Genomic DNA, 26,349 nt, shown 5'->3' with positions numbered 1-26,349 from the left:
GACCCCACTCCTTTACTCTCGACGACAATCTTCAGTTCGTCAACGATGGATTTTGTATGTCGTCAATCATTGCAACTTGCTCTTTATGCTGATTGGCGTGTAGTTTGATCAAGATCACTTTGGTGGCGGAGGTCCTGGCGGCCTCTTCGCGCAGTTAGCTCAGTACGTCCGCAGTGCGGATATCCGGATGCTTGATACTCACCGACGATCCAGAGGATTCGGTGGCATGGCTGCTAGGAGAATTGGAAGACCAAATCCCCGCGCATACGACGAATACTTTAAGGCCTACAGCGTCGCAATGCTTCCCGGGCGTCCTCGAGATAATGTCAGTTATGGTGGAAAGAGTGCGTGCACCGACTTTTGATCCAACGGTCTGGCGATGGTCTTGAACCTCCATGATGTCTAGTTATAATGCCTCCCTCTGTGCTCGCTAACCTCACGAACATGGAACTCGAGTCGCCTTGGATGTTCAAGCTCCGCAACCCCGGCAACCCTGCGGCCTCTACCCATGCCGGTGTCCTCGAGTTCATCGCAGAAGAGGGGTGCGTCCACTTGCCCCGGTGGATGATGAAGACATTGCGCTTGGAAGAAGGCGACCCCATCCGTATCACCGGCTGCGAGCTTCCCAAGGGTAAACTAGTCAAACTCCAGGCTCAGAGCGTCGATTTCCTCGAGATCTCCGACCCTAAGGCCGTGTATGTCCAGACTCCCCAACTCGCTTTGTACGATTCTGACATTATCCCCCAGTCTAGAGCAGGCATTGCGCAACTTTTCCGCGCTAACGCAGGGTGATATAATTGAGATCTCCTACAACTCAATCGTCTTTGGTCTCTTGGTGATGGAGACGCAACCGGGCGGCGAAGGCATCAGTGTGCTCGACACAGATCTCGAGGTCGACTTTGCCGCACCCGTAGGATACGTGGAGCCAGAGCGGCCCAAGGCGGCCCCACAACCTACCATGCGCGACAAACTCAACATCGACCTCAGTTCATCTACTCCTGGATCGTCACGCCCATCTTCGTCCATGGGTTTCGCTGGCGCCGCTGCAAAGGGCCCTGCTATCAGTAAGGGCGGGGACCAGTGGGAGAGCTTCAAGGGCAAGGGCGAGACGCTGCAAGGACGCAAGACCAAGGGCAAGGGCATCAGCCACAGGAAGGCGGAGGCTGCGCCGGAGGGTAGCAAGATCATCCGTACTGAGTAAGTCATCGACTGGCCGTTATTACCATACGACTCGCTAACATCCGCGACAGCAAGCAGCGAATCGTCACGGCCGACGCTCTTGACAACGATGCCTACGTCCCTGCGCCGCTGAACTTGCCTTTCGGTCAACTGTTCTTCGGCTTCAACATCCAGCCATACGTTCCTCCATCGCAGGAGCCATCGGCCTCCCCGTCTCAGGTATGCACCGCTGTATTCTGCGACATCGCTCACGTTACTCACATGATGTTGCGCAATAGTCAAATTCGTTTGCGGGAACAGGCAACACTCTCACTGGACGCTCTCAGCCATCGTCATCGGACAAGGGCAAGAGCAAGGCGCAAAGCTCCTCTACCACTACCTGGGGGTCCGGCGGTCAGACGCTGGGCAGACGTCCTACCCAGCCGGCAAGCTCGACCCCGCGTTCCGTCGGAGCAGGGGGCGCGTCCGTCCCGGTGCTCCCCTCTCGTGGTCGCGCTCAGCAACAACAAGCACAACGAGAGAGGAGTCCTACCCCGGACTTCGGTGTTGATGATGACGAGGACATTCCCTACTACAGCGATGACTAGCCTGTGTTGTTCTCTTCTGCGTGGGTCGAGCGACTAGAGAGGCCCATTTCTCACCCCTTGATGTAAGGACTCGGATAAGAATACGTTCTTGCACGCTAGCATCTAGCATCCCTTTTCCTCATTGTACGGCGACAACAAGATTGGAAGCATCGTACGCACGCATGTATATGTAGGCCCGCAGCACTTGTACAATTTATCGCTACTTCATTGCACGGCAATAGATCATGTTTCTACATCCAGCGTCGTCTGCTCACCATGGCCCATCGACATTTGTATCACTTCTCGCTTCCACCCATTCCGATCAAAGCCGTATATCACCCCGAACTTTGGCCAGTCTTGCCGTCCAACCTATAGCATGACTACTCCAATACCCCTTCCGACTGAGGTGTCGCTCGTGGCACGCAGTCCTGCCAGAGGGGCGGTTCGCCAGTTGTAAAGGTAGAAATTGAGGATACCGTCGCCCTGCCCAAACTGTGATTGGACGCGAGCACCGTCATCAGTCCGCGGTCCCGTATCGATGTCAAAAAGAAGAGCACGTAACGCACCTTGAGGTCCTGCAAAAAGGGCACATTGTCCATGAGCGTAAGCGCGTTCATCACGTCGAATTTGGCGCGATCCGCAATCACGAGCGCGTCAGTGATGAGCTCCTCGAGCCGCTTCTTGAGCCGCCCGCTAGCCTCGGCGCCGTCCTCGAACGCGACTTCCGTGGCGTAATAATAGAGGTACGCGGCGTTGAGGAGGTTATGCTTCGTGCTGCGCATGATCGTCGAAGGCAGGGAGTAAAAGGAGACATAGTCCGTGATCTTGTTCGTTTTCGGGTTCTGCACCAAGCCATCCAGTCAGCGTTAACCCTTTACGCAGGCGCTGAGAGAAAATTAACCTCGACGACGTACGTCCACACGACCTGGCCATCGCGCGGCGTCTTCCAGCTATCAGCTCCGCGGGGACCCTCACCACGGCCGCTCAAGAACTGGTGGGCGACGTCAGCCTCGTTGTAAATTGGGACCATCGAGAAGCGCTTCATGTATCGCTCAAAGAGGTCCACCACTTGCGGCACATCGCGCTCTCCCATTTCGCGCAATCCCTGGTCGAGCAAGCGCGGCTTCTCGGGGAGCTTGTGCAGGCGGATCATGCGTGCCAGCGTCATCGTTGAGGGCACGCTCGTGAAGCGAACATCGACTAGCTTGGGAATGTTGATGCAGCGGTGAAAATATCTGCGAGAGTGGTGACGAGGGAGACGTTGAGCAAGTACTATGAGTATGAGACGTGAAGATGACAGATTGCACGTACTGAGCATTAGATACCGGGGTAGGAATCACGACTCCTGCGGTGTACAGCGCCTGGAAAACACCCTTAAGGTTACATTGTCGTGTAACCTCCTTGATGAGCACGGGTGCTAACCGCTTCGAACGCAATTTCTTGTGCACACAAAGGTAGTTCACTTCGCTCACATTGAGCACGCTAGACATGAGGCAACCCTTAGTCGGTGGATAGCGCGGCAGGCATGAGGTACTCACTGGTCTCGCACTCGGATCTGCACTGGTACGGCAGAGATAAAAGCGACGAGCTTCCGACTCGAACTCACTCGAACCCCCACATGCCATTCCTTGTGATAGCCTGGTGGCTTCAAGGCCCTGAAAGGAGGCAGCATGAGCTTCGCGTTGAGCGAGAAAAATCGAAGCTCCATACCATGACAGGAATTCCGCGGAATACTGGAAACGGAATGACTCGTCGTCGTCCTCGACGTAGTTGGCAGATAGTAGCTCGTACAGTTCCCTCAACTGCAGTGGAATATGAGGGCAATGCGAAGACATAGTCAACCCATGGTACACACCTCAGCGGTGTCATTGATATCCAGGAATGACCATGTGAACTCCTTTGGTAGAGGGTACGGATCTTGGCGGACCTCGCTCGCGGGTTTTGAGGGCTCAATAGGTCCATCGGCCTCCGGAGGTGCCTCACCTATAGACACCGTTATCAGCTAGCTGAAGATACATATGCAGAACGGATGCTCGTACCAAGTTGTGGCACGGGTTGCGTCGACCAGAACTGTACCCTCATGAGTACACACGAAGCACCGTTGTCCGAGAGAGACCCAAGAACGCGTACCTTATGCCCTCCAGTATCCTTCTTATTCTTCCCCCCGATGCCCGTCTTGCCCTGAAGCACATCCCTGAGCTTCATCTGCTCCAGTGCCAGCCTGACCGTCTCCGCATCTGCCCCCGCGACGGCCTCGCCACCCTCCGCTTTCACCTTGTCGAGCACGATCTTGACGACTTCGTCAGGGATAGCGTCCTTGCCCTTGCCGACGCTCTTCAGCGCGTTCAGGGCCTTCGCGGCCTTGGACCGCTTCTTCTTTTTCTTCTTGCTCGCTGTTCCTGGCGTGTCTACGGGGACCGCAGTGCTCGAGGAGCCTGCAGCCGTCTCGGGGGCGTCCCCGTCCGCATCGGGCTCAGAGTCGTCGTCGGACCCAGAGTGGTCCTCTTCGTCTGGGTGTGGGTTCTCCTCGATCTGCTCGGAGTCCCCGACTTTATCCTTAGCCTTTTGTTGGGATGTCGACGGCTCGGACATATTGACGAGGTAGTGAGGTACGTAGATGGCTGGGAAGACGCAGATCTCGACAAGGTCTCAAAACCTGGTTGTGGTCTGAGGTATGATACATGACGTGCATCCCTACAGGGCGCTTCCTGATGGTGAGCGCACCGCAGTTAACCTTATTACAGAGATCTGTCGTGTTCGTAACATACATCGCGTTTGACACAAATGACTTGCGCCCTCTGGGACCTGTCTGAGTATGCACCGGAGAATTGAAACATAATATACTTCAGGTGCATTGTTCCCAGAAGCAGTGATCTAGAGGTACCCAAGTACAGCAGTATCCAGTGCATCAGCTTGTTACAAGCAAATGTACGCTATCGGACAGAGACATTCCCTCGCCTGCGCCTCTTCACGCGGTCTACCAGGGTTGACTGTCCCGACTCATCGGGGAGAGCGACCTTCACCGCGACTTCGAGCTGTGCCAGTGTCTCTTCCGTCTCCGATTCCGATGAAGGTGCTTTATCACCAGAACGCTTCGGACCGCCCCGCTTTCGTTTTGTTGATTGAGGTCTGGGAGTGCTCCTCGGCGTCGCCCCTCCGGGACTATCCATGGGTTGGTTAACACTGCGATCTGGAGTTAGGCCAGGGGTAGAAGGCGTCGATAGTCCGGAAGGGGAAGCAAGGCCGTATGCAGCGAACGATTTGAGGTCTGACGTAAATAACACCTGGGTCGGGTGAGGTACGTTCAGTTTGTGCTCTGAAGGATACTTACAGAGTGCGCCCAGCCGGCATAATCTCCCCACACTGCTGCTAGCTTGGAGCTCAATTCTTCGTATACTTTTGGTGACATGGTACCCGACTTCGTCGGACCACGAAAGCCGTAGTGTTTAATTGCTATTTGTTGCACGTGTGTGTCCACAGGTATAACCTCCCTCTGTTAGTTAAAGAGTTATGAATACTCAACTCGACTCGCCTGTACACGACGCGATAAACGAACGCACCTTGTCGAGACTCATGAGTAAGATGCAGTCGGCCACCTTGCGACCGACGCCCATGAAATTGAGCAACTCGGCTCGCGCTTCAGGAGTTCCCAGATGTCTCAGCGTCATGAGCCACTCCTCTGATGCTTCCATGGACGTCTCGGGATTCCGCGTAAGACCGTGGGTTTCCACTAGCATAGCGGCTGTCTTTTGTATGAAGTCGGCTCGATAGCCAAAGCCAAGGGCTCGCAGTTTTGCAGTGACGTCTGCTGCTGCAAGCGCAGATGGCGACGGGAAAGGGTGATACGCCTCTTCTGGCAGGTTTGTTCCAGCAGGTGGAGGCAAGCTAAGGAGAGCAGGGGAGTATGTTCGACAAAGGGAGGTGACCATCTTTGTGATACGGGATATGTTGTTATTTGAGGAGCAGATGAAGCTAGACTGTGCTTTAAAATCATTTCCTACGCCATGGTGTAAAGAGGCGTACGAGATGAGATTTTCGAACGGATCTTGCCTTAGCATGCGAATCCCTTCGAACCGGTCCTGTATTCGCTTGAAGATGGGGTCGGCCAAGCTCCATTGACGGTAGAGGTCCACCAAATCTACGTTCAACTGAAAGTAGTCCCTGATCCAAGCAAGGGTTCCGGCCTCTCGCGTCTCCTCATCTTCAGAAACCAAGGGAGGGAAAACAGAGCGATAAAAGAGTGTGTCCGGGCTTTGGCGTAGGCATACCACGCGGTCGCGCAGACAGAGGCGGTATTCATGTGTTGGAGAGTTGGTTCCCAGAGCTGAGTTGCTAGGTACATCGAGAGGGAATATACTCCATCGGAACGATTGCCCGCATTTGAGTACAGCGGCGAGGGAAAGCTGGGCGAGGGGCAGAGGTAAGGCTCGAAAACCGGCAGGCACCGCGACTGACATATCATACAGAAGCGGTAAATTCTCGGTAAATGATTCAATCAAGAGAGTGCGAATAGTTGAGATATGAGGTAGAGGCCCACGTATAAGCAAGAGACTGGGAGTTGTGAAGGAGTAGCTGTGTAGCAGTGGTAGAGAGCACGCAAGAGACGCCAAGATGCTACACCGTGCGCGTCTGCTTTGCGTGCTTCCCTATCCTACCGCCATGCCTCTCAAAATCAAGATCTCTAGACCCTCCATCGTACGTTGCGCTTTTCGCTCGGTAATGGACCTAATGTGATGAGGAAGTCAGCCTGCAGAGCCCAGGCCTACCAAGCGACGTATCCAGAGGATAGACTCGGACGACGAAGACTCGGAGACCGCAGCCAGCGCCCAGGATGCATTGGGCCCCAGACCAAAGAAGGCACGAACAATCAGCGGAGGAGCCTCCAACCACTCAGAGGAGGATAATTATGCTGGCGACGCCGCGGACGAGGATATAGACATCGATGGCGACGTCGAAGACACCCGCTTCCTCCCCGATGCTTCACCTCCCGCCTCCCATCCACTCTCTCCCGGCCCGAGCGCTACGCGCAGGTTATCCAATGCTACAGCGTCTTCAAGCAAGTCACGGGCGAAGGACAAGGGGTCGAAGTCTTCCAAGTCTAGCAAGTCGTCTGGGAAGAAGCGGAGAGCGGTGGTTTGGACGGACGATGAGGACGAGGAGTTCGATGACCCTGACGTCGTGATCACCGATGATGAAGATTTCAACCTGGACACGGAGTACTCTAGCAAGAAAAGCGGCGTGAAGGGAAAGAATGGGAAGATAGCTGCGAAGACGAGCGGGAAGGGCACCGCGACGAAGAAAGAGGACAAGGAGATCACGTTCCGCGATGAGCGAAAAATCGTCCAGCCACCCGCTGCAGACCCCGTCAAGCGCGTGAAAGAGGATGAGGGCATAAGGTCTACTCCCGATCCCATGGACGAGCCTATTCCGAAAAAGCGCAAACTACCCCCAATCAAGAAGAACAAGCCTGCGGGATCTATTTTGACGGGCCCTTCGACTTCTGCTCCTGTCAAGCCGCCTGCGGCTACTCCGGCTAAGAAGGAAGAGACTATACCAACCACTACCCTAACTCCCGCGCCAACCAGCAATCAAGTCGGCGTGCGGAAGCCCGCTGGGGCCTCCACAGATTTGAACCTGCTTGACTCTTCCGTGTACTCCGAGCTATTCATGCGAGCAGTATGTCATGGAACCTCACGCGTCACCATGATAACGCTGACGTCGCTTTCTGCAGCCGGGAGGTTCGACGCCTAATTCAGGGCTGAACAGAAAGCAAAAGGAAGAAGAGCGGAGGAAGGAGCTGAACAAGATGCGGGAGGAGGCCCGCGCGAAGCGAGAAGCCGAAGCTGTGCGTAGAATCATCTTGTTTCATTTCGACATCAATATTCACGTTGATCGCTGCAGAAGCATGCATTCGACTTGCAGGCCGGGCCCGAGAAGATCCAGCGGTACGAAGAGGTCTTGCGAGCCCACCACTCTATCGCGCGATACCCTAATTTGCTTGGAGCTGCTTTCAAGGAAATAGCTGACCGTAACCGTGAGCGTCTCGCAGCCCAGCAATGATGTGACACGTCGCATCGTGTATTTGTACTATTCTACACCTGTAGCATAATGATGGAAACCTTTCGGGTGCCGCGATTCGACCCAACCTCAGTGCTTCAACCCATACGGTCATCCATCTATTTCACAACTGGGCAAAAATCCCGAGTAATGATCCAGAATCCCGCGAGTAGCGATAGTTTTCACGACGAGAGACAGCTAGTGAGTGTTTGCTTGTATGTCTCTTTGATGATGTCGGCCCCCTGCACCGGTCGTTGAGCACCATGGAATGCCTGCGCCATGTACGCGCCACGCACCTTCTCTGCGATCCCATACACTGTAGCTTGGGTGTGCGCTGCGATTTGCTGTCGTAATATATTTAGACTCGCATTGAATACCCACTCGATGATGGGCTCACCATTGGCAGGATGGAGGCATCAACCTGGATGATGCGACATGGTTGACACATGGAACATCTACATCCTCTCGCAAGAAAAGACACTCACCACCCGTAGATTCTTCGTCCCGTACACTTTCAGCTCAGGATCCACGACGCCGCCGTCGTTCTGCGGCATCATTGCTGCAGTACCTACTGGGTGATAGACGCACCCTAAGCCGTTCTTGATGTACTCCTTCAGTGTGTCGTCCGTCCTATAGTCCTCCACGGTGGGCATGATTCGTCGGACGACATGCTGCCTAATGGGGCTGGTCTCGTATACCTCACGAGCGAATTTGAGAACTGCGAGGAGCATCTCGAGATCAAGTGCGTTTGAGAAGCAGTCTGCGCATAGCAAGCCGTTTCAGTGCTAGTGTTATACAAGAATTGGGGAGGAGCTTACTAGGATCAATGGCTGGGGGTGCCGTTGGTTCGCTCGAGGTGATATGGACAGAGCCACGGGAAAGAGGGTTCATAACGGCACAGAGCATCGAGGAATAGCGTTTCCCTGGCTCCATTTTGATCGGCAGGCCGGGAGTGACAAAGTAGCCGTTGAAAGGTATAACCCTGCCCGCTCGATCAGTCCTGCGCGCAGGCGTATACCCTCTTTGTTGACTTACTCTCCCTCGGCAGAGGGACTATCCGGTTCCAGGAACCACTTTGACTGAATGGCGAGTTGCTTCTTGAGACCGCTCGGAGCGTCTAGGATACACGTCTGAAATTGGGCCTTCCACCGTTTGACTTGCTCCACAGAAGCGAATGCCTTAGAGGGAAGGAATGCATATAGCGGCGATAGATTGGATGAAAGATAACCCTTCAACTCCTCGTCGCTATTGGGGGTGGAACGACACCATTGAGGACGGGTCTGTCGTCACGGGGCAAGCGCGAATCATCACTACTTACTATAACTTGCGCTGCTGAGTAAACCAAGCGGGTTCCGCAGCGGCATCGATTGTCTCGATGTTGTCATCAATTTCGTAGACAGTGCAGATGTACGGGTGATCCTAAAGGTCGTCAGGATTGCTTGAAGACGGCAGACATATCAATTCACCTCTATGGAAAGCAGTGTGAGTTCCGATTGGCACTGAGAAAAGAGATGAGGTATGTCAACTCACGAAGATTCTCTCCAACGCCAGGTAGGTCGACGAGTGTCTCGATACCGCAACTGCTAAGGACCTCCTTCTTCCCGATTCCTGCTGAAACATTGATATGGATTATCACTCAGAAGTGCTTCTGACGTACCTGAAAGCTCCAGTATTTGCGGCGACTGAAACGCGCCTAAGCGTATTTTAATAAGGACATCATCTTATGAAGCGAACTGACAGCATGGATCAGATCTTACCGGCACATAGGATGACTTCTCGTTCAGCAGAAACGAGATATTGCTTGCCAGCGTTCAGAAACTCTACTCCCTCTGCTACTAGAGGATGTGACCCTTGACGAAACCTGATACGCGAAGCCAGCGACCCGGGAAGGACTTTGAGATTCGGCCTATCCTTGCAGGGTTCATAATAAGCCTGAGTGGTGGTTTTCGTAAGTACAGTCCCTTCATCACCACACATTCAAGACTCACAGCGGAGGAGTGGCTACGGGTTGCAGTTTGCGGGTCGACCGACGAGAAAATAGTGTGTGAACCGACGGTGCTCGTGCCATCGTTCTACCATTGCTACGCATCAGGCAAACGTCTGGAGCAAGAGATGATCACCCACTGGCTCGAAGTTCTTCTTGACACCAAGACTCTCTAGAGCATCTACGATAGGGACATGCAGTGCTGGAAAATATGTAGAGTACCCTTTAGCAAGAGGACCCGAGGTTCCGTGCCACCGAGGGTCGGGGTCTACGAGCAAGTGAGATTCCGCAGTAGCCTGCCGCTCCTCCAAGGGTGGCTGTGTCCTTTCTCCCTGCACGAGGATGGGCTTTTAAGCGACTTCAATAGCTGTTGTATGAGAACCTCACCTTTTTCATGTACTTCAACATCTCTTGCCAATTCCACCCTGGGTTTCCTAGATCCTGCATGGCTGTGGAAAAAGGGCATGGGCGTGAAGGAATCCTAGGCGCAAAATCTGGTTTCTTGCTTACCATCATACTCACGAGCGGAAGCTCTGCAGAGGATTATCTTCCGGACATGTAGGAGTCACAGTGCTGCTCACCTGTTCAAGCCAGTGAAGTTGATCTGCGAGATCCGTGAGTCCGCGTAAAGTTGGGACGGACATTTTTTGCTCACAAGTGACGAGCCCCCCAAGCCTTTGCCTCTGAACACATATGTCATGACCTATGTTCCAAGGGATGAAGACCATGGGCATACCGAGGTTGCGGTACCCGCCGGCCATTGGAGTACTTCTGCGGAACCGACGTGAAGCGCCAGTCATAATTCGGGTCCCCTAGTGTGGTGCCGGTCAGCCCTGCGGCATGCAGTGCGTGAGAATGAGCTGCGGCCTGACGGAACCAAAGGGAACGACGCACCCGGGACAGTGACCGCCTCAACGTCTCTGTGCCACTCTCCTGCTTCGAGGACACCGACTCTGACCTCCGGGTCTTCGCTGAGGCTAAACAGCTTGGTCAGCACAGCAAACGGATATCATCGCAAGCTACCGAGGGCTAACCGAGATGCCACAACGAGACCTGCGGTCCCTCCGCCGACGACGACGTAGTCGAACCGCATGTCTTGAGAACAGAACTGGTCCGGTGTCATCATTGTAGTCTATGTTAATGATCTGATACTTTGAGTTTGTGGAGTATGAACACAACTAGTGGGCGAGGCAATTTTGGGGTGGATGTTGCGATGGCTGGTCAAAGAATTTGGCAAGCAAGTGGGAATATATACAGCTTCGGCGATCATGCCTAGACTCAGTATTGCTGAATCTGTAAAGGCCGGGTGGGAACCCCAAGGGCGAACGGCAGCTTCGCCGCAAAGGACTCAGCGCCGTGAGTAAGAGCAAAAGACAGTCTTGATGATCAGTCGAAGACATGTAGAAAGAACCTGCTTCTCTGTCAGAGGACATGTCATGTAGGTTCTGATATGCTTACTTACCACGAAGTTATGTTTCCTGAGAATCCGTGCTGCGAGCAGTGACAGTCGTGACTAGAGCGGGTCGGCATATCGCTTGTGCCGGTCGAACGATCGCCACATGCAGCCAGAACAGTGACTGATAACGAGTAATAGTGGCATGCTAAACAGCCATAACAGACGAACTACTTCCCAGAAACTAGCTCCAGGAAAGTGTTTACAGTACGAGGAGGTATAGCATGCTCCCGCACTGACTGTACTAAAACTCCATGAAGGGTTAAGACAGAATAACTAAAGTTCATATTGCCGCTCACCTATTGCAGCCACTGAAGTCTATCTGGGTGCCAGCCGTGGGCCCTTGAGCCTCTGTACTACAGCCGTGACGATCTCCGTTCACTTACGGTCGACAACCCTCCATGGCTTTGCTACTTGAAAGGTGTCATGACACAGGCTTCCGAGCGAGGGTTTGAGACCAGGAGTATGATGCGGCCTCTGGCGTGTTATTACTCAAAGAAAGTTGGAGCCCTAGTTGTATCCTAAGTCGCACAAAGTAACGCCTGTCAGTCCTGCGTTCCAGAACGAACTGACCGAAGAACCCGAGGCACACCAGGGACAATGATCCCATCAGCGCCTGTATGCCATTCCCCTGCTTCCAACACATCTTCCGTGGCTTCCGGATCTTTGTGGAGCCTGGGAGCGGTCTGCTTAGAAACAGGATCGCAGCCCTAATGAGCTTTGGGCGGGCTCACAAGGTTGCTACAGCAAGACTTGCATGAACGCTCGTAACGATGATATGGTCGAACTCCGTGTCCCTGAGGCCAAACTTGACCGCCAGGAGACGTCATCGTCTTCAAATAGTGATTGCATTGGGAGATGAATAGCATAACAGACGGTGTGTACAACGTGCGAGACCTAATGTTGCTCGAGCTTGCGTGGGGCGCTGTCGGAGTGCGAAGTACGGATAATAGCTATCTTTTAGAAAGTCATCATTGTGAGTAAACGCAGAGGACAGGCTTTGATTATCAGGCGGAGGCAATAACGGTTGCATCGCGGGTTGTAGAAGGTCTCCTTCCATATCATAGAACACATTCTATGCATGTCCCTGCGCCTGTTCGCCGCCCATTGAGCATGTGGTGATATTCTCTGCAGGGGTTCTTTGCTACTACTTTTGAGACCCGCGAAGAGAGTAGATCTGCAGAAGGCAGTCGTCAACAACTACCCAACGATCCGCCCGTGTCTGCATCCTGGAGATGGTCGTTATAGACAAGCACTTTTCCAAAGCTTACTCACGGAACGAGGGAGTATTGAGCTTCGCGTTACTCACCAATCGCCCAAATCGATCATCATGAGGTACCATTATTCACTTGATCTTGCAACATGACGCCTACAGCCTTCGCTGACTTGTCTATCTGCGCAAGACATGACTCGAACCACTTCCTAGGATCCTTCGCCGCCTTCTCGCCGCCGCCCTTCGAGCTGTCCATGCTAAGCGCGCCCATCGCCCTTTCCAGATCAGCAGGCGGAAGGAGCATGTCAACAGTCACTGATGTATGAACTGCGTGGATCGTCTCGACCAAAGTGGATATCGAGGCCGCTAGCGCGGCGGGTTTTTGAGGTGCATATAACGCCGCGACGACTTCCTCCACAGCGACAACGACCGACTTGGACAGCGAGGGCAAGATGTCGAGGGCCTGATTAAGAGCATCAGTACTCGGTGGTGGATTTGAGAGGCTTCCTAGTACGTCGGGTACAACCCTCTTATGGAGAAGAGTAACGAAGCGCACGAGGGGTTGGATCTAGACATGTGTTGAGATCGGGAATGAAAGAGCAAAGAGCGTTGATGGAGGGCTGACCTTCTTTGTGCGCTCCAGTTCATCGTCGGACATTTTCTTGGTGGAACCGAAACCAAGCTCATCCCACTCATCATCCAACTCGTCTGCGTCCAGATCCTCTCCCTCCCCTGCGTCTTCGACCATAGCATTGATATCCTCCAAGGAATCCTCGAGCATGCCTCTGTCTGCTCTCCAGCGCTTCCTCACGGCCGCGATGTTATCAGCTGGGAGCTCACGACGCGCCTTCTCTACCATGTCGTGGACCGCGCCTGTGCGGACCAGGTAATCTCCTCCCGCATCCTCCACGAACATCATTGCGAGGGAGCGTACCGCCTCAATAACATCACTCGCAAGTAGTCTAGTCTCAGACGCAAGCGTGGTGCCATAGAGGTGAAATAGTGTCGCACACGTCGCGAGTGAGGTGATCGAGGTCCCGAGGTCCCTGATAGGTGCAAGTGCAGCGTTCGGTGCAGGCTCTGTGGGCCGTAGCACCAACGTGACTTTTGTTGTGGATGTGTATATCAAGGTCAGGAGAGATTGAAAGTCTTTATGGATGACCGCGAGGGTGGGACGCGAAGCAAGAATTGAGAACTGCTCGGCGGTGGAAGGCTGCTGAAGTGCATCGATGGCAGCGGTACAGGTGCCGCGAAGTGCGCGGAGCGCAGCGAGAGCTAAAATCTAGTATCCGTCAAAGTGGGCGACGTAGAAGAGAGAAGTGCTTGCCTCTGTCGTGATCTGTCTGAAGTGCGCTCATGGTCGAGGTCAGAGTTGTTCCCGCTGCAGGCGCTTAGCGTTCCGATAAATGGCGGTCCGGCCAAGCCACTATGAGCGCCCATATAGTCAACGTTGTTCAGTACTGCGTATGTAGTATATATTTACTATTTGCACCATCACGACTCGTCCTTTTCGATCCCCTCCGAGTCATACCATCGAAAGCCTGTAAATCTCATCATGCAGCGCATGATTATGCTTGCCTGTCATCTAAGAGAGCTTGGCAGCAGAGTGGCTCGAGGCCTTTCAGGCATGCAGATAGCTGCTACATAGGCCCGTCGGACGTAGCAAGTTCGTTCACGTATGTGCTTCCGTTCGGCATTACGGAACGCTGTCTGCGGTTGTTGATAGCAAACAGCCCCTCCACACATGACAATCAGTGGTGATCTCACTTGAACGCTGATCATCAATCGGTCTTCTATTCCACATTGCCAGTGGATTTTACTTCACCTGCTGCGCTGCAGTTCCCGTTATATCTCAGAAGTACTTCCAGGCCTTTGGCCGAGCCTATGCACGTATCTGCGCTTTCCGATGTCGTACGAGGCCGGGTGCTAAACCTGGCATACAAGGCGAAGAAGAATGCTTATCTCCGCCTTCCTCACCGCTGAAACCCACCACGTGAGTACTCTCTAACTGTCAAGAATGTCGCCGCGCTGACATCGAGACGGATCAGCGCTGTTGTATTCCTCTCGGGCACCCGTTCAGAGACGAAGTCGTGCTAGGAGTTCTATCTCTGTCGAGGATGCCACTCGGAATGCTATAGACGTTTCTACAACCACGCGCCTCGTCACGGATCTGGCTTCTGTCAAGGCATCGGAAGGCCTGCCTGCCAACTGCGCTTCATCACAAGGTCGTCGGCGAGGGTACTGGGCGTGCATCCTTGGATGCCTGCGACTTCTCCCTCGGGGGCGCATTGTTCGCTTCCAATGCCCACGTCGTATCATTCCGGTCTGAGAGACCCCGCGTAATGTCGTAAATCTTTAGCCGGATTCCTGATATATGTACGAATGGGCCGTACACTGTGGATCACGGTCCTTGCCTGCTTGCAGTCTTACCCACCATCTTTTGTCAGCATGGTTTGGCTCATCGCACTCGCAACCCAGTTGTTGTGCACCGTGGTGTATGCTTCTTCGGCAAGCTCAGGTATATGCGTCCATCATACTTTGCATCCTGGATGCCAAGCGCTCATCGCAGCGTAGGAAGCCACAGAACCTTTGATTATGTCGTCGTAGGTGCGCGTCGTTTCCATTGGCCTGCCCAGCGCTATGTATGCCGAATTCACCTGCCTCGTACGCTAGGCGGGGGAACAGCTGGACTCGTGGTAGCGGCGCGCCTCAGTGAAGACCCGCACACAACCGTAGCTGTCATCGAAGCTGGCACTCACCACGTCAATGAGCCCCTCGTTGACACACCCGGTGGGCTCTGAACAATGTGACATCATGTGTCTATCTGACTCGGGACCAGAGTTCTTCGGACAAGCCATAGGAAATCCGAACTTCGACTGGAAGTTTACCAGCGTCCCGCAGAGCGCGCTCAATGGCAACGTAGTGGCGCAACCCAGAGGCAAGATGCTTGGTGGCTCCAGCGGGCTCAACTTCATGGCATGGGACAGGGCGTCCGCTACGGAATACAACGCCTGGGAGAAGGTCAGCACCACATTCGGGTTTCGTTCTCTCTCCCAAGGGACCCGGGGCTCACATTAGACATAGCTGGGCGCGGAGGGGTGGAATTGGAATTCGCTCCTGCCATATTTCAGGAAGACCGAGACCATTTCGGCCCCAACGCCTGAGCAATACTTCCCGGACGGCCCACAGGTCTCGAACAAAACGTTCTATACATTTCACGGACGGGATGGCCCAGTCCAGGTGAGTCCGCTCTACGTCGCTCGCCTCGGGAGCCAACTATGATGCGTGATGAACCTGTCCAGCCATCCTACAATGTCCTGTACACGAATATCACCGACCCGTTCGTGGAAGCGGTTAACAAGTTAGGTATTCCCACGAATAGCGACCCCGTACGTGTGGTGGAATCTCGTCTTTCGACATCCACAATTCATTGCATATGAATATCGTACAGTATGAGGGAAATGCAACGGGCATCTTTAACCTGGAAATGGCCGTTGATCGGGTCAAGAATGTCGGCAAGCGGTCGTACGCCGCAAGCACGTATTATAACATTAGTTCCGATAGGCCAAACCTCACCGTTTATCTCACTACTCAAGTAAGGAGCCTACTTGTGCCCTCAGTAGTATACTAGGTCCTCACACCTTCAATAGGCTACGAAAGTCAATATCGTCCGCGGCGCAAGCTCACAAGATTTGCGGGCGGTTAGCGTAGACGTTGTGGCCTTGAACAGCACTGGTACCAACGGTACCGTTTATGCACGGAAGGAAGTCGTACTCTCGGCAGGCGCTTTCCAGACACCCCATCTCCTGGAGCTATCTGGTAAGACAATTATTTTCGGCTATAGTAAGAGCAAGCTTGAACTTGCTCCAGGGATCGGAAACAAGTCGATTCTTGAAGACGCGGGCATCAAGACCCTGATTGACCTACCCGGGGTCGGGGAGAATCTCCAGGTCTGACTTTACCTCGCGGGAAGCGTGTCATTGGCTGACATCCGATGAATAGGACCATACACTGCTGACCCAAGATTTTGAGATCATCAATACGACGTTCACGTACGGTAAGCTTCCACGGATTTGTTCGCATGTCTTATTCTCATTATCGGCGACGTTGTTGGCCCCAATAGACATTCTCAGAAACGACCAAACATACTTGGCCGAGCAACAAGCGGAGTAGTACGTCATGGCCTTGAATTTCCCAGATATACACATTTACCTGATTCCAGCGCGGAGAACGGAACGGGCATCTTTGCATCCGCTCAATTCGCGTTGGTATTCCCTCCGCTAAAGACAATCGTCTCAGATGTCGTGCTCTCCAACTTACAAGGACAGGCTGAAGAGCTCATTCGTGCGTCGGGCCTACCGGCTTTGACCAAGGCACAATATGAGATCCAACAAGGCTGGTTGGACACGGCGGACGTTGGGCATGTAGAATATATCATGTTCCCTGGAGGAGGGGTGACGGCAGCCAGTCCCACTCCGGGTGCGGCGTATCTCACAGTGTACATGGGCAACATGGTGGGTCAGTCAGTATTCGGTCATCGCATGGGCACTGATGAATGCGCCTCTAGCACCCGTTCAGTCGTGGTACCGTGGTAAGCTTCACTGACTGCAACTGGGATGATCGACGACTAACGAGTTCGCAAAGCATCTCAATTCCACTAATCCCCTGACGCCTCCGGCAATCGATCCCAAATACGTCGATAAGTACATAGGTGCGCATACGCATGACAAACCCCGCTGCCGTTAGCTCACTTGCGTAATCGCTAGATCTGCAGGTCGTGCTCGAAGGGACCAAATTTGTCAGGCAGATTGCCCAGACCCAGCCTCTTGCATCATTAATTGTCAATGCGCACGAGCCGTCGAGCAACGTAACCACCGACGATGAGTGGCTAGAGTGGGTATTCTTCATGAGATACACCGCTTTCGTCCCATTAACCTGGCGGAGCAGTTATATCAAGACGTTCATGGGAACAGTCTACCATCCTGTGGGCACTGCAGCCATGGTGTCACGAGAGCGTGGAGGTAGGAGACAAAGCTAGGTTTTTGGACAGCTCGATCGTTAACATAAATCTCTTCAGGTGTGGTTGATCCGAAGACGCTGAAGGTCTATGGCACAACTAATTTGCGAGTGGTGGACGCGTCTGTTATCCCCATGCTGATCGCTGCACATCCGCAATCGACTGTGTACGCGATTGCTGAAAGAGTAAGCAAACAATGCGCTGTAGATGGGTCTTCCCTAATCCCATTCACAGGCGTCCGACATTATCAGGGGGTTGATTAGGTGATTTTGACAACGCCTTGGTCCCCGATGAAGCAAAGAACGTGTGCTCGAGGATCGTACCGAATCCTGTGAACTAGTAGTACAGTAACATACAAGGGTCTACAGGAGCATGGTCGACAACACATACGGAATGTTCACGACGCCTGGACAGCGACAGGAGCAGGCTTTGCGCCGGATGCGCCCTTGCTTCTGCCCCAACGAATGCCGACAGTCTCCCCACCAATCTCGAGGCCGTTAGCCCACGCCTGAGCTGCCAACTCTGCCGTCGCTCTATCTCTCCAATTCACGAACGCGCATCTGAGAACATAAAAATGAGTTGGGTACGGGGCAAAGAGCTGGAGCAAAGCAATGACCCACCTTGTCTTCGCGACATGAACCACCGACTTCAACTGCGAAGGTTGAACTGCAGGTAGTGACTTAAGAACTCGCGTCCGGATGCTCTCCTCAGTCGCATTGGCGGGGAGCGATGTCAAGAAGAGAGATGTCTAGATGGATCAGTTGTACACCTTCGAGCAGAGGCTAGAATGGAAGAACATACGATGCTCTGGTCTTCTGGGGGTTGCAAACCCATATTTGCGGCATGAGTGGACAATATCTTCTTCGCAACAGGGTCATTACGACCGTGGTAACGATCCTGGATGTTTTGTTTCGAGAGTTCGTTCTGGACGGGCATTTCATGTCTGATGCGAGTATGAGGCTATGCGACGGGCGACGAAGGCTTCAAATCGTACCTGTAAGGACATGCGTCTCCGCGATTGCATTCTCCTTTCGCAAAGAACGAACAGAGGTGTGGGCGGTTACGCTTGTAATATGGGTCGGTTCGCGCGAGCTGCTTCAACATTTCCTTCCCTGCGCTCGATGATTTGTCCACGTCGAGCAGTGACTTCGCGCCTTCAAGCTATTCGTACGCTAAATAAATGCTTTCCCGGGTAGCTAGATCTTGCATACCTTGTTCTCCATGTTCTGAGCATAATACTCCCTGTTGATCTCGCTCGTCGGTGCTTCACTTTCTATCCCAAGCGCAGTGTCGCGAACTTGTGTCGGTAGACCATAAACCAGGTCAAGAAGACATGTTTGGCAGACGTTCTTTATCTTGGCGCAAGTCTGACAGATCACAGTGGTTTTGAAGCGCATGCCGGTGCCCGGATTCCAACGGAAGACGGTGAAGGGGCGAGCGCAGGTGCCACAGGCGCGCCCGAACTCCTGTTTTGACTGCACCAAAGTAAGGTATCGGCATAGACAGTAACGCAACATAAACGCACCATGCGGACGAATGGGTTGTCACCCAGGCCTGAAGTCCCAGTTAGTGTATACAATGGGTGGCGAACGCGTGCGATACTCACAAGTTTCGCAAAGGATGGGGAATTCGCTCTGCTCCCAGCCAACCTTGTTGATATCCGCCTTCGGCATCTTAGACAGCGAGAATCACTAGAAGCGGTAGGAAGAGGTATTGATGGAGGTCCACGAACGAGAGATGTTCGCGGTAACCCTCAGGTTCGGGCACTAGTACGAAACGTCTGCTTAGTCAGCCGACACGCCACGGCGCCTACAGCTAAGCACAGAAGGGAACTTACTTTACATTCGCGATCATCCTGGTCTTGCAACGTCCCGCGTATCGTATATGGGCAACTGTATGTTCCATCTTATGCAGCTTACTCCATCAAATCAAACTTACTGATGGTCGCATAAAGGCGCGTGGAAGCGCCGTCACTGACCCGTTTTGTATGTTCTTATGCTCGAACGCAATCTCGCAACGAGAAGCAGCACACGAGATGTCATCCAATGGAGCTTCCTTCCTTCCTCGTCTTGAGTCTGTATTCTACGCTGTATTTGACGTTGAGCAGGGCCCCAAAATCGTCTCTCAGGTGCCCGAGGCTCTGATTGCTACTTCGCCTTCGTCGTCCGGACACGCCTCAGGGACCTCAATCAACACCCTTCCCTCTGCATCTCCTGCTGATTCTACACCGTCACTCACGGAATATGATGCGCCTTCCCGGGCTCCCTCTGTCCTGTCCTCCCCCATCACGCAGCGACTCGAAATGAAAAGTTTACTCTCGCCTCATAAGTCTGAATCTGTCGCCAATCGCTCCCTGTTCCATTTCGACGACATCTCCAAATACGTTATCCCTCCGAAAGCACTGTGCGGCAGACTGGTCATCTGTGCAACAAAGGCCCACCGTATCCTTGGATTCCCAGTGCGACTGGACGACGAATCTTACCCGCGAAACTACTTTCTGTACAATGTCTGCTTCGTCTTCGAGCGAACTGCAGATTTGAGCTGTTATGAGCCAGTAGCAAGGAAGGTCAGCCGAGTGCTCACCGCATGTGAGGTTCGTGCCATTGTCCAGTAGTCGAAGCAAATCGTTGATGTGGGATACAGAAAGAGTCTGGCTTCCTGTCGTCCGCCCGGAGCGCCGCTCCTATTCACGCGATACTTGAGCAGCTATATGAGGACCTGAACTCGTACTCGGAAACATCTATCCCTATAGACCCGTTCAACTCGATCGAGTTGAAGATATTTCCCTTCTACCCGAATCCTCCACCAGTCAAGGATTGGATGGTCCCTCTGGCCCTCATCAATTTGACCGGTAGAGTGGAACCGAATTGGGACCTGACCATCGTGAAGGTCAGACCTTTTCTGCGAGCATACATCACTTGCGAGGCTAAAGTGCTGGCAGATATGCCCCTTCATCGACGGCATCAATCATGTCAGCCGTATCGCTAGACTGGCTAACTGCGATCTCAACCTCACTCGGCTCGCAGTCTCTCACCTGCTGTGAGCTTTGCGTGATTGCAATGTGGACAACATTCAATTGAGATTTTTCAGATACTACCAAGTGATCATGATGATCGACATCTTTCAGTATTCGAATATGTACACGTTGCGGAAGAGCATGCAATGGCTCGCGGACGAAGGGCATATCAAAGAAGAATGCGGGCCATACGTCACAAAGCCAGGTAGGGTCTGGTTACAAATTCCCAGTTTCCACCTGCTGACGTGCCTGAACCAGGATGGGTCATTCCTGACTGGCCTAAGCTCCTCCACCTGTACTCTCGGTTCAGAGCTGGGAAGACCGTCCGCGAATGGATGGAAGAGTACGACGTCCACGAACTCGGCATGGATGTCCGGAGATTCACTAGCTTCGGAGTCATCAAGGTAGTCTCTTTCACCTCTAAATTCAGCTTGCACCGACAGCATGATGTTCGTACAGGGCTTTCTACGTAGAGTTCACCGCTGGCCCATCCTCCTCTCCAGTCCCGATCCGCCCCCAGATCGACGCATGAGCATGGCTTCACTCGGGCGTAAACGTGGCAAGAGCTTCGCTTCCACCATGACCGTTCAGATGGTACCGGCCGCTCCGCCCTCGCGCAACGAGCTAGAGTCTTTGCGGACTCGTGGGCGCGTCTTCGAGCCCCAGCCCACCATAGCCTCCGCGGGTGCGGAGCTCGTCCCGGCATCATCAACGACCTCCCAGATAGCTTCAGCAGCAGCGGCGCGAGTATTCCCTCCGCGACGTTCCAGCGCTGCAGAGTCATCTCTGGAAATGCTCCGTAGCCGCGAGAGCCGCAAGCCACCGGGAGACCGAGCATATCAGACAATGTCGAGGTTGTACGGCGGGGTGGAAGCGGGCGCGCTCAGAGACTCGACCCGGCGGAACGACATGACGACAATCCTCCCCTCAGCAAGACACCCTATATCCTCATCGCCAGACGGATTTGAGCGAGTTATACATGCCGTCACTGGCGGAGGCTCCGATCCACTAGAGAGCGAGCAATCAAGCGGAGGTCGCTCGGCGCTGCTTGTGCGTCCGCGATTAACAAGGGAGCCGTCCCAGGCACCTGCGCTACAAGGCCCGGCGGCTCAGTTTCCGCCCGAGTTGTTGCCATTGCTAGATGGAGAGCATCATACGGACGAGATCTGCACACGATTTGAGGTCGGTTGGCCGGTGCTGAGGCAGTGGCTATTCGCCGCAGGGGGCGCAACAGAGGGGGATGAGGAATACGGAAATATATCCATCATTTACAGGTAGCAGACGAGGAGCTGCGAAGGCGTATAGGATTCATGAATGATGCAGTCGCTAAGTCTTCGAATTGCGCTGAGGACTTGACAGTAGCATACTTTTCCCTGAAGAGGACATGGTTTGAAGGCTTAATCCACTACGCCAGTGACCTGTTCGCGTTTACGTAGCCTACACCATAACAAGAGTATAAGAGATCTGTCGAGTTCGCGTCGGCAGGGTCTGCTGGGACAATCTTGAAAGCCGTGCCGAACGCCTCCTTGACATCTCGCAAGAATTGAATGCTAGCCGGAGCGATGGAACGTCAATGTCGAGACCCCTGCACTTGGTGTTACCAGAACTCACGCGCGCACTGTGGGCTCGCCCATCCTACACCTGCCGACGTCCTCGCTTCCTAGGATCATCATGAGCAGCACCAACACTTGATGTTGCCTGTCGACACATCCTCCTCTCCGTATCTCCGCCAGAAGGGCCCGCGATGCCACTACGGCGATGTCTTCAGGAGGAACGCCAGGTCTGGACGTTGCTTCCGAGCAATGCATGGCCCCTGTGGTTGACTCTGCAAGCAGACTCAGCGCGTATCCTGGTGATCTGGGAATAGAGTCAGCATCGCACGTTCGAACGGGTGTACCATTCTACCACATACCTGCCGCTTTCTTCGCCTTTATACACGTCGGAATACAGGTAGATGTCAGGAATATAGCGATTTAGAACCGAGCGAGAAGCTTCGATCATTCGGTTTGAGAATTGTGGGTTCACTCGAACAGCATGCCTTCGGGGCATGAGTCAATATTGATCCAGGTTGTGAATGCGGGATGTACTCACGAGATGCCTCGTATCCGCTTGATTTTGCCAGGGTCCACGAAGTTCAGGGTCTTGACCTGCTTCACGATGGGACACAGGAATTGCACTTCACCGCCGCCGAGAGGGGGGCTGCCGCGCTTCTTGATCTGTCATGCATTGTAAGCACATAGTCTTTAGGAACGTCTTCAGATGACTCACGCGAAGTTCCAAGCCTTCTGAGACTCCGAATAGCTGCAAGTGGGGAAGCGTGACGGTGCGGATGATATCCACCTGTTATGGCGTGAAATACAACGTTGATAAGATGCTGCTATATGCAAACAAAAACAGGATGCGCACCGAGAGGTCATTTTCATCTGTTGTGATTCCCCGCAATGTGAGCTCCAAGGGTTTCTTCGCGAAGGGCGCGAGCATCACGATAGGCTCCAGGAAGTAGCCCACAGACCGCGTCAACGGGCAGTCATGCACAACGTTTCCGCCAGCAATTACACCGGGTTTGAGCAATACAGCGGTACCTGAGTGCGGCATGAGTGTCTAGCGGCGACGGGAGAGCGCATAGTACTCACCAGTGACGGAGATCTCGATGACCGTGCCATTCGTCACCCGCTCCAGCAGTCGTAGCAAGCTGACCTCGTAGTCTTTCCGTAGAGGAATGTTGAGGATGCCCTGCACAATGCACCTGGGCTGGACGCACCTCGTAGACCAGGGTTTTTGTCGTCCGACCGGATTTTGTCTATGCGGACCGGCTTCCCGCTGAGAACTCCAAGCACGAGCCTGTGCCTGAAAAACTGATGACCACTAAAGTGCAGTACGGTGGGAGCCTGGGTCATTTTGCAGTAACAGAGGGAAGGCGGAGACAGTGAGGAGACAAGCGGCGGCTGCAACGCAAGACGAAACGAGTTTCGATCACAAAAAGTTGCCGCGGCCCGAGGCGCCCGTGTAATCAGCCATAGGCGCTTACATAGAGGACTATTACGCCTCTCCAGCCACAACGGGTCCTTGGCTTCAGGCTGAGGCTGTTCTCTTTGTCACTCATCTGAGGTCTACTGCTACTCGCTTTGTGCTTTGTTCATGGCCGCCGCCGCCGCGGTAGTGAATGGAACTGCGTCCTCGAGCGACTGGGAGGGTCGCTACTACCATGTCGACCAGATCCTCGATAGATCGGGTCCTAGGACGGACCCTTCATTCCTCGCTGGCGATGAGGTGCGGTGGTATCTGAACCTTGTGCTATATAGTTAAGACTTACGGAAGACCTGCGGTACAGGTGAAGGAATTTCTGCGCGAGAAGTGCAAGATTCTAGTCATTGGTGCCGGTGGTCTGGGATGCGAGATCCTGGCCAACCTCGCGCTGTCTGGCTTCAAAGATATCCATGTAATAGACATGGACACCATCGACATCAGTAATCTCAACCGGCAGTTTCTCTTCAGGTATGTTTCCCAGGTTTCAGCAGTCAGCGAATGCCAATCAGATGGTAGGCAGAAGGATGTCGGCAAGTCGAAGGCGATCGTGGCGGCCGAATTCATCATGAACCGTGTACCCGGTGTGAAGGTTACGCCGTAGGTTTGGATATATTTTACGATCATTTAGCGATGCTCAATCTATGTCAAGTTACTTTGGCAAGATACAGGACAAGGACGAGGACTATTACATGCAGTTCAACCTCATTATCTGCGGTCTCGACTCCGTGGAGGCGAGACGATGGATCAACGCCACTCTCGTAAACATGGTCGACTCGGATAATCCGGAGAGCTTGAAGCCTCTCATTGACGGTGGGACCGAAGGTGAGTTGCTCACATTTACGTCTGTCTCTCGGTGATGAACAGTTGTGAATCGCAGGGTTCAAGGGCCAAGCTCGTGTTATACTCCCCACAGTGACTTCCTGCTACGAATGTTCCCTCGACATGCTCAACAAGCCTACTGCATTCCCCATCTGCACTATTGCCAATACTCCCCGTCTCCCAGAACACTGCATAGAGTGGGCATCGGTATTAGAATGGCCCAAGGTACATGGCGGTAAGAATTGAACCTCGGTATTTCCCGCGTGCTGCGGCTTCTCATGCCAACTTGTAGACAAGAAGCTAGATACGGATAACCCCGAGCATATCTCATGGTTGTACCAAGTTGCCGCAGCACGTGCCAAGGAGTTCAATATTGAGGGCGTCACCTACTCGCTGACACAGGGTGTGGTGAAGAACATCATCCCTGCCATCGCATCCACAAACGCAATCATTGCGGGTGAGTTCATATGCTATCTATAGTCAGGGTGAGCTAATTCGTATACTGCAGCATCCTGCTGTAATGAGGCATTCAAGATTGCAACCAGCTCGGCGGCATATCTGAACAACTACTTCATGCTTATCGGTACCGATGGTGTTTATTCGTACACCTTTGAGCACGAGAAGCGTGACGACTGCCCTGTCTGCGGCGGCCAGTCTCTCGCGATCACTGTTGGCAAGGAGTGGACAGTTGAACGTCTCATCGAGATACTCGTCGAGAGACAGGACATGTAAGACTTCCCTTTTTCAAGTTGTCATTAGTCAGTATTGACCAGGTACTGTAGCCAGGTCAAGAAACCGTCTCTTTCCACGCCAGGGAAGCAGATATACTTCCAGGCACCCCCGCAGCTCGAGCTTGCGACTCGTCCAAATCTCGAGAAGAAGGTTTCGGACCTTGTTCCCGACGGCGGCGAGATAACCGTCACGGCCACCACGCTTCCCTTTAATTTGTCTCTTCGGGTAAAGTATACCTAGACATAGAGCTTTCCATAGCTATGCCAATTGCTGTCGCTCATCACATTCAATGTACAACGACCTCAAGCAAAAACGTCTCTGTCCGCTGTATCACTTCTACCTGTCCAAGCCTGCAGAGTCTTCTGGGCGAGACACCTGTAGGAGGTCTAAGCTTGCTGTCCCGGAGTCATGGTAGTGGTGACTAAACTCGCCTGACCGATACACTTCCAAACAGACTGCCCATGGTCAGGTAGGAAGTCCGGCCATCCTACTCTATAGGCAGGGTGCCGCGGCTCAAAGCATCGCGTTATCTGCCCAGCGTCGAAGTACGAAGGTTGGCTTCACATTGACCATGAATCACACGAAAGGACTATACGGCTGCATCTCGGCTCCTTGGACGTTGGGGTGCGATCTTGACATGCAAACCACAGCACCTGCCTGATTCGGCGTCATGGACCTCGTCCAGAACCACCGTCACACGGCGGACAAGTCAACCTCCACGAAGGGATCTAGATGCCAGCCGCCGGAACATCCGGTCAGCCCGCTCTTCTAGCAGTATATAGGCCTGCATCGCACGACGATGCCTCCTCACCCCTACCGTCACCGTCTCTGCATCTCATGCTATTCCGCCGGTCAAACCACTTCACGTATCAACTCCCCACATACACCGAGTGGACACGTTGTCATGTGCGCTCGACACTATGTGCTAGTCAGGTATGTCTCGTTTTCCTGTCTCCTCGGTCTCGTGGCCCTGATCCTCGCCTCGTCTTCGCTCATTCTGTAGCGTCGTTCAACGACATGGAGTACAGTCGCCTTGATCATCTTCCCAGCCCACCAGCTGGGCCAAGCACGCCACCACTTGTCCTGTCGCTACGAGTCAAGAAAGGCAAAGCATAGTGCACAGCGGTGATCAAGGAGTTCAGCTCCGTCAGTACCTTGAATATCCTGGCGTCGACTCTTTCAATCGCAGTGAAGGTAGAATCTCTGACGGCCGTCTGCAGGATGCAAAGTTGCCCGCGAAAGTTACCTCTTGTGGCCGCTGGTATCTGCCTTCGGGAGTCCTCCGA

At 53.5% G+C, this 26,349-nt stretch overlaps 11 protein-coding genes across 11 annotated transcripts; 5 read left to right on the top strand and 6 right to left on the bottom strand.

Moving 5' to 3' along the window:
* Positions 1–45: 45 nt before the first annotated feature.
* On the top strand, positions 46–1,766 carry DICSQDRAFT_165765 (UFD1-domain-containing protein; the record flags this gene model as incomplete). Its single annotated transcript, XM_007361268.1, has 7 exons — positions 46–54; positions 104–162; positions 214–344; positions 407–695; positions 748–1,197; positions 1,251–1,398; positions 1,458–1,766. The coding sequence occupies 7 exons, from the start codon at positions 46–48 to the stop codon at positions 1,764–1,766; spliced, it is 1,395 nt and encodes a 464-aa protein (XP_007361330.1).
* Positions 1,767–2,114: 348 nt separating this feature from the next.
* On the bottom strand, positions 2,115–4,337 carry DICSQDRAFT_49258 (N-myristoyl transferase; the record flags this gene model as incomplete). The annotated part of the gene is made up of 9 exons (XM_007361267.1): positions 2,115–2,237; positions 2,312–2,587; positions 2,647–2,980; positions 3,057–3,227; positions 3,284–3,400; positions 3,456–3,547; positions 3,601–3,728; positions 3,785–3,815; positions 3,876–4,337. The coding sequence occupies 9 exons, from the start codon at positions 4,335–4,337 to the stop codon at positions 2,115–2,117; spliced, it is 1,734 nt and encodes a 577-aa protein (XP_007361329.1).
* Positions 4,338–4,678: 341 nt separating this feature from the next.
* Positions 4,679–6,270, bottom strand: DICSQDRAFT_97824 (DNA glycosylase; the record flags this gene model as incomplete). The annotated part of the gene is made up of 4 exons (XM_007361266.1): positions 5,769–6,270; positions 5,306–5,717; positions 5,077–5,238; positions 4,679–5,029 (listed from the first exon to the last, which is right to left on the bottom strand). Exons 1-4 carry the CDS (start codon positions 6,200–6,202, stop codon positions 4,679–4,681), a joined length of 1,359 nt encoding a protein of 452 aa, XP_007361328.1. The 5' UTR covers positions 6,203–6,270.
* A 134-nt stretch (positions 6,271–6,404) lies between these two features.
* Positions 6,405–7,805, top strand: DICSQDRAFT_165762 (uncharacterized protein; the record flags this gene model as incomplete). The annotated part of the gene is made up of 4 exons (XM_007361265.1): positions 6,405–6,440; positions 6,492–7,421; positions 7,477–7,590; positions 7,647–7,805. The coding sequence occupies 4 exons, from the start codon at positions 6,405–6,407 to the stop codon at positions 7,803–7,805; spliced, it is 1,239 nt and encodes a 412-aa protein (XP_007361327.1).
* A 179-nt stretch (positions 7,806–7,984) lies between these two features.
* On the bottom strand, positions 7,985–10,909 carry DICSQDRAFT_177442 (alcohol oxidase; the record flags this gene model as incomplete). Its single annotated transcript, XM_007361264.1, has 19 exons — positions 7,985–8,044; positions 8,099–8,146; positions 8,200–8,223; positions 8,288–8,562; positions 8,621–8,784; positions 8,838–9,047; positions 9,121–9,223; positions 9,333–9,410; positions 9,460–9,495; positions 9,560–9,734; positions 9,791–9,874; positions 9,927–10,118; positions 10,174–10,235; positions 10,297–10,319; positions 10,368–10,390; positions 10,442–10,469; positions 10,523–10,619; positions 10,681–10,763; positions 10,821–10,909. 19 exons carry the CDS (start codon positions 10,907–10,909, stop codon positions 7,985–7,987), a joined length of 1,854 nt encoding a protein of 617 aa, XP_007361326.1.
* Positions 10,910–12,567: 1,658 nt separating this feature from the next.
* On the bottom strand, positions 12,568–14,037 carry DICSQDRAFT_143418 (uncharacterized protein; the record flags this gene model as incomplete). The annotated part of the gene is made up of 3 exons (XM_007361263.1): positions 12,568–13,020; positions 13,078–13,647; positions 13,984–14,037. The coding sequence occupies 3 exons, from the start codon at positions 14,035–14,037 to the stop codon at positions 12,568–12,570; spliced, it is 1,077 nt and encodes a 358-aa protein (XP_007361325.1).
* Positions 14,038–15,266: 1,229 nt separating this feature from the next.
* Positions 15,267–17,736, top strand: DICSQDRAFT_165759 (alcohol oxidase; the record flags this gene model as incomplete). The annotated part of the gene is made up of 15 exons (XM_007361262.1): positions 15,267–15,473; positions 15,537–15,692; positions 15,755–15,841; positions 15,904–16,047; positions 16,103–16,271; positions 16,323–16,402; positions 16,455–16,509; positions 16,576–16,624; positions 16,675–16,966; positions 17,020–17,043; positions 17,097–17,163; positions 17,219–17,345; positions 17,400–17,473; positions 17,530–17,654; positions 17,704–17,736. The coding sequence occupies 15 exons, from the start codon at positions 15,267–15,269 to the stop codon at positions 17,734–17,736; spliced, it is 1,689 nt and encodes a 562-aa protein (XP_007361324.1).
* DICSQDRAFT_97818 (pre-mRNA-splicing factor SLT11) lies at positions 17,724–19,192 on the bottom strand. Its single transcript, XM_007361261.1, has 7 exons — positions 19,076–19,192; positions 18,995–19,023; positions 18,681–18,944; positions 18,464–18,630; positions 18,271–18,412; positions 18,090–18,217; positions 17,724–18,029 (listed from the first exon to the last, which is right to left on the bottom strand). The coding sequence occupies exons 1-7, from the start codon at positions 19,140–19,142 to the stop codon at positions 17,867–17,869; spliced, it is 960 nt and encodes a 319-aa protein (XP_007361323.1). The 5' UTR covers positions 19,143–19,192; the 3' UTR covers positions 17,724–17,866.
* Positions 19,193–19,504: 312 nt separating this feature from the next.
* On the top strand, positions 19,505–21,763 carry DICSQDRAFT_165757 (NPR2-domain-containing protein; the record flags this gene model as incomplete). The annotated part of the gene is made up of 6 exons (XM_007361260.1): positions 19,505–20,062; positions 20,113–20,358; positions 20,411–20,508; positions 20,560–20,690; positions 20,744–20,889; positions 20,945–21,763. 6 exons carry the CDS (start codon positions 19,505–19,507, stop codon positions 21,761–21,763), a joined length of 1,998 nt encoding a protein of 665 aa, XP_007361322.1.
* On the bottom strand, positions 21,728–23,408 carry DICSQDRAFT_132217 (18S rRNA biogenesis protein). The gene is made up of 8 exons (XM_007361259.1): positions 23,247–23,408; positions 23,119–23,190; positions 22,892–23,067; positions 22,754–22,825; positions 22,577–22,701; positions 22,398–22,523; positions 22,097–22,342; positions 21,728–22,035 (listed from the first exon to the last, which is right to left on the bottom strand). The coding sequence occupies exons 1-8, from the start codon at positions 23,380–23,382 to the stop codon at positions 21,891–21,893; spliced, it is 1,098 nt and encodes a 365-aa protein (XP_007361321.1). The 5' UTR covers positions 23,383–23,408; the 3' UTR covers positions 21,728–21,890.
* Positions 23,409–23,537: 129 nt separating this feature from the next.
* Positions 23,538–25,363, top strand: DICSQDRAFT_132216 (NEDD8 activating enzyme). Its single transcript, XM_007361258.1, has 8 exons — positions 23,538–23,755; positions 23,817–23,980; positions 24,029–24,109; positions 24,162–24,334; positions 24,390–24,566; positions 24,624–24,788; positions 24,840–25,059; positions 25,114–25,363. Exons 1-8 carry the CDS (start codon positions 23,624–23,626, stop codon positions 25,301–25,303), a joined length of 1,302 nt encoding a protein of 433 aa, XP_007361320.1. The 5' UTR covers positions 23,538–23,623; the 3' UTR covers positions 25,304–25,363.
* Positions 25,364–26,349: the final 986 nt, after the last annotated feature.

The sequence above is a fragment of the Dichomitus squalens genome (assembly GCF_000275845.1).
Source record: "Dichomitus squalens LYAD-421 SS1 unplaced genomic scaffold DICSQscaffold_2, whole genome shotgun sequence".
Lineage (NCBI taxonomy): Eukaryota > Fungi > Basidiomycota > Agaricomycetes > Polyporales > Polyporaceae > Dichomitus > Dichomitus squalens.
Note: the sequence above shows the minus strand (reverse complement) of the source record. Positions and strands in the feature narration are given on the sequence as shown.